The sequence below is a fragment of the Nanorana parkeri genome, unplaced genomic scaffold (assembly GCF_000935625.1).
Source record: "Nanorana parkeri isolate BGI_ZX_2015 unplaced genomic scaffold, ASM93562v1 scaffold94, whole genome shotgun sequence".
NCBI classification, from domain to species: Eukaryota; Metazoa; Chordata; class Amphibia; order Anura; family Dicroglossidae; genus Nanorana; species Nanorana parkeri.
The window spans coordinates 1,894,243-1,895,424 of NW_017306362.1; the positions used below are offsets into that span (position 1 = coordinate 1,894,243).

The 1,182-nt window shown below is 47.1% G+C and overlaps 1 protein-coding gene across 1 annotated transcript in view; it reads right to left on the reverse strand.

Annotated features, from left to right (window-relative positions):
• Positions 1–1,182, reverse strand: part of SLC45A1 (solute carrier family 45 member 1) — a 23,929-nt gene that overhangs the window by 18,079 nt on the left and 4,668 nt on the right. The window contains exon 2 of the mRNA XM_018552679.1: positions 498–912. Within this exon, the coding sequence (XP_018408181.1) occupies positions 498–891 (394 nt within the window). The 5' untranslated portion in view covers positions 892–912. The remainder of the gene's footprint in view (positions 1–497; positions 913–1,182) is intronic.

Sequence of the window (1,182 nt, forward strand, 5' to 3'; positions counted from 1 at the left end):
AACTGCTGATTCACTGCTTGAAGACGGAAGCAAGCAGGGGAAGCTGAGCTGTTCAGTCTCTCCTGGAAGGCAGGGGAGCAGGGTGAGCTGCCAAATCACTTTTGGAAAAGATGAGCTGAACTGTTGATATACAACTAAAAGAGGAGAGCAGGAGGAGGGTAGCTGCTCAATCACTCCTGAAACACAGGGGAGCAGGGTGAGCTGAGCTGTTGAATCACTGTTAGAAGAGGGGAGCAGGAGGAGCAGATGAGAGAAGAACTTGAAGGACTTCAGTGCTTCTGCTGTAAAATTTGAGGATTAACTGCTCCACAGTGCCTGCAGCCATTGGGGTCAGTTAGGGTTTGTTTTCAAGTCCACTGACTGCCTATTATGAATATGTAAATACTTGGGTGTCCATATCCTGGCAACAAGCCCCATTACTGTTTCATTCATACACAATAGTTTCCATTTTAGGCTTCACTAGGCTGATCATAATGCCATACAGAAATCAGTATTACCCAGAATGGGGCTGATAAACCAGACCATGCTATAGAACTCATCTGGAAGACCCATCTGAAGAAGTACCGGTGTGACATACGCTGTCTCCATTGCATAACAGAACTCGATGCCGAACAATATACACCCGTTAAACAAAAGTTCCATAAAAGATCTTCGAGGGTGAAGGTCTACAAAATCAATCAGATCAAGCGGACACGGGGTGTTAGGGGGAGGAGGTGGTGAAGGCCGAATAAGTTTTCTTCTCTTTGGATGTCTTTTGAAATTGTTGGCTCGATGACTGATGTGACCTGTAACTGATGAACTGTATCCAAACACATGTGACCTCCAGAACTCTTGGGTGACCATGTTTGGGGCTGAGGGGTCGTCGGGAGGTGAGGATGCAGCTGAAGCCATTATGAACAAATATTTCTAGGTCTGGAAAATAAAATGTAGAAACACGTGATTAGTTATATTGTATTTACCTGGTTGCCCTGCTGACATGCTTGCTTCAATACTTTAGAGCCTGTCTCTGGGCAAACCAAGACTCTAACCTTGCAGGGAAGGCACTTTAAGGTTTGACTGCTCTTTTAAGCCTAGGGGACCAGAGTAAAGCACTTTTACTTACCTGATCCCCGCATCTGCTGGCTCCAAGATGGGTGCCTTCAGCCTCGCCCCCCCCCCCCCCCCCCCCCCCACACACACCCA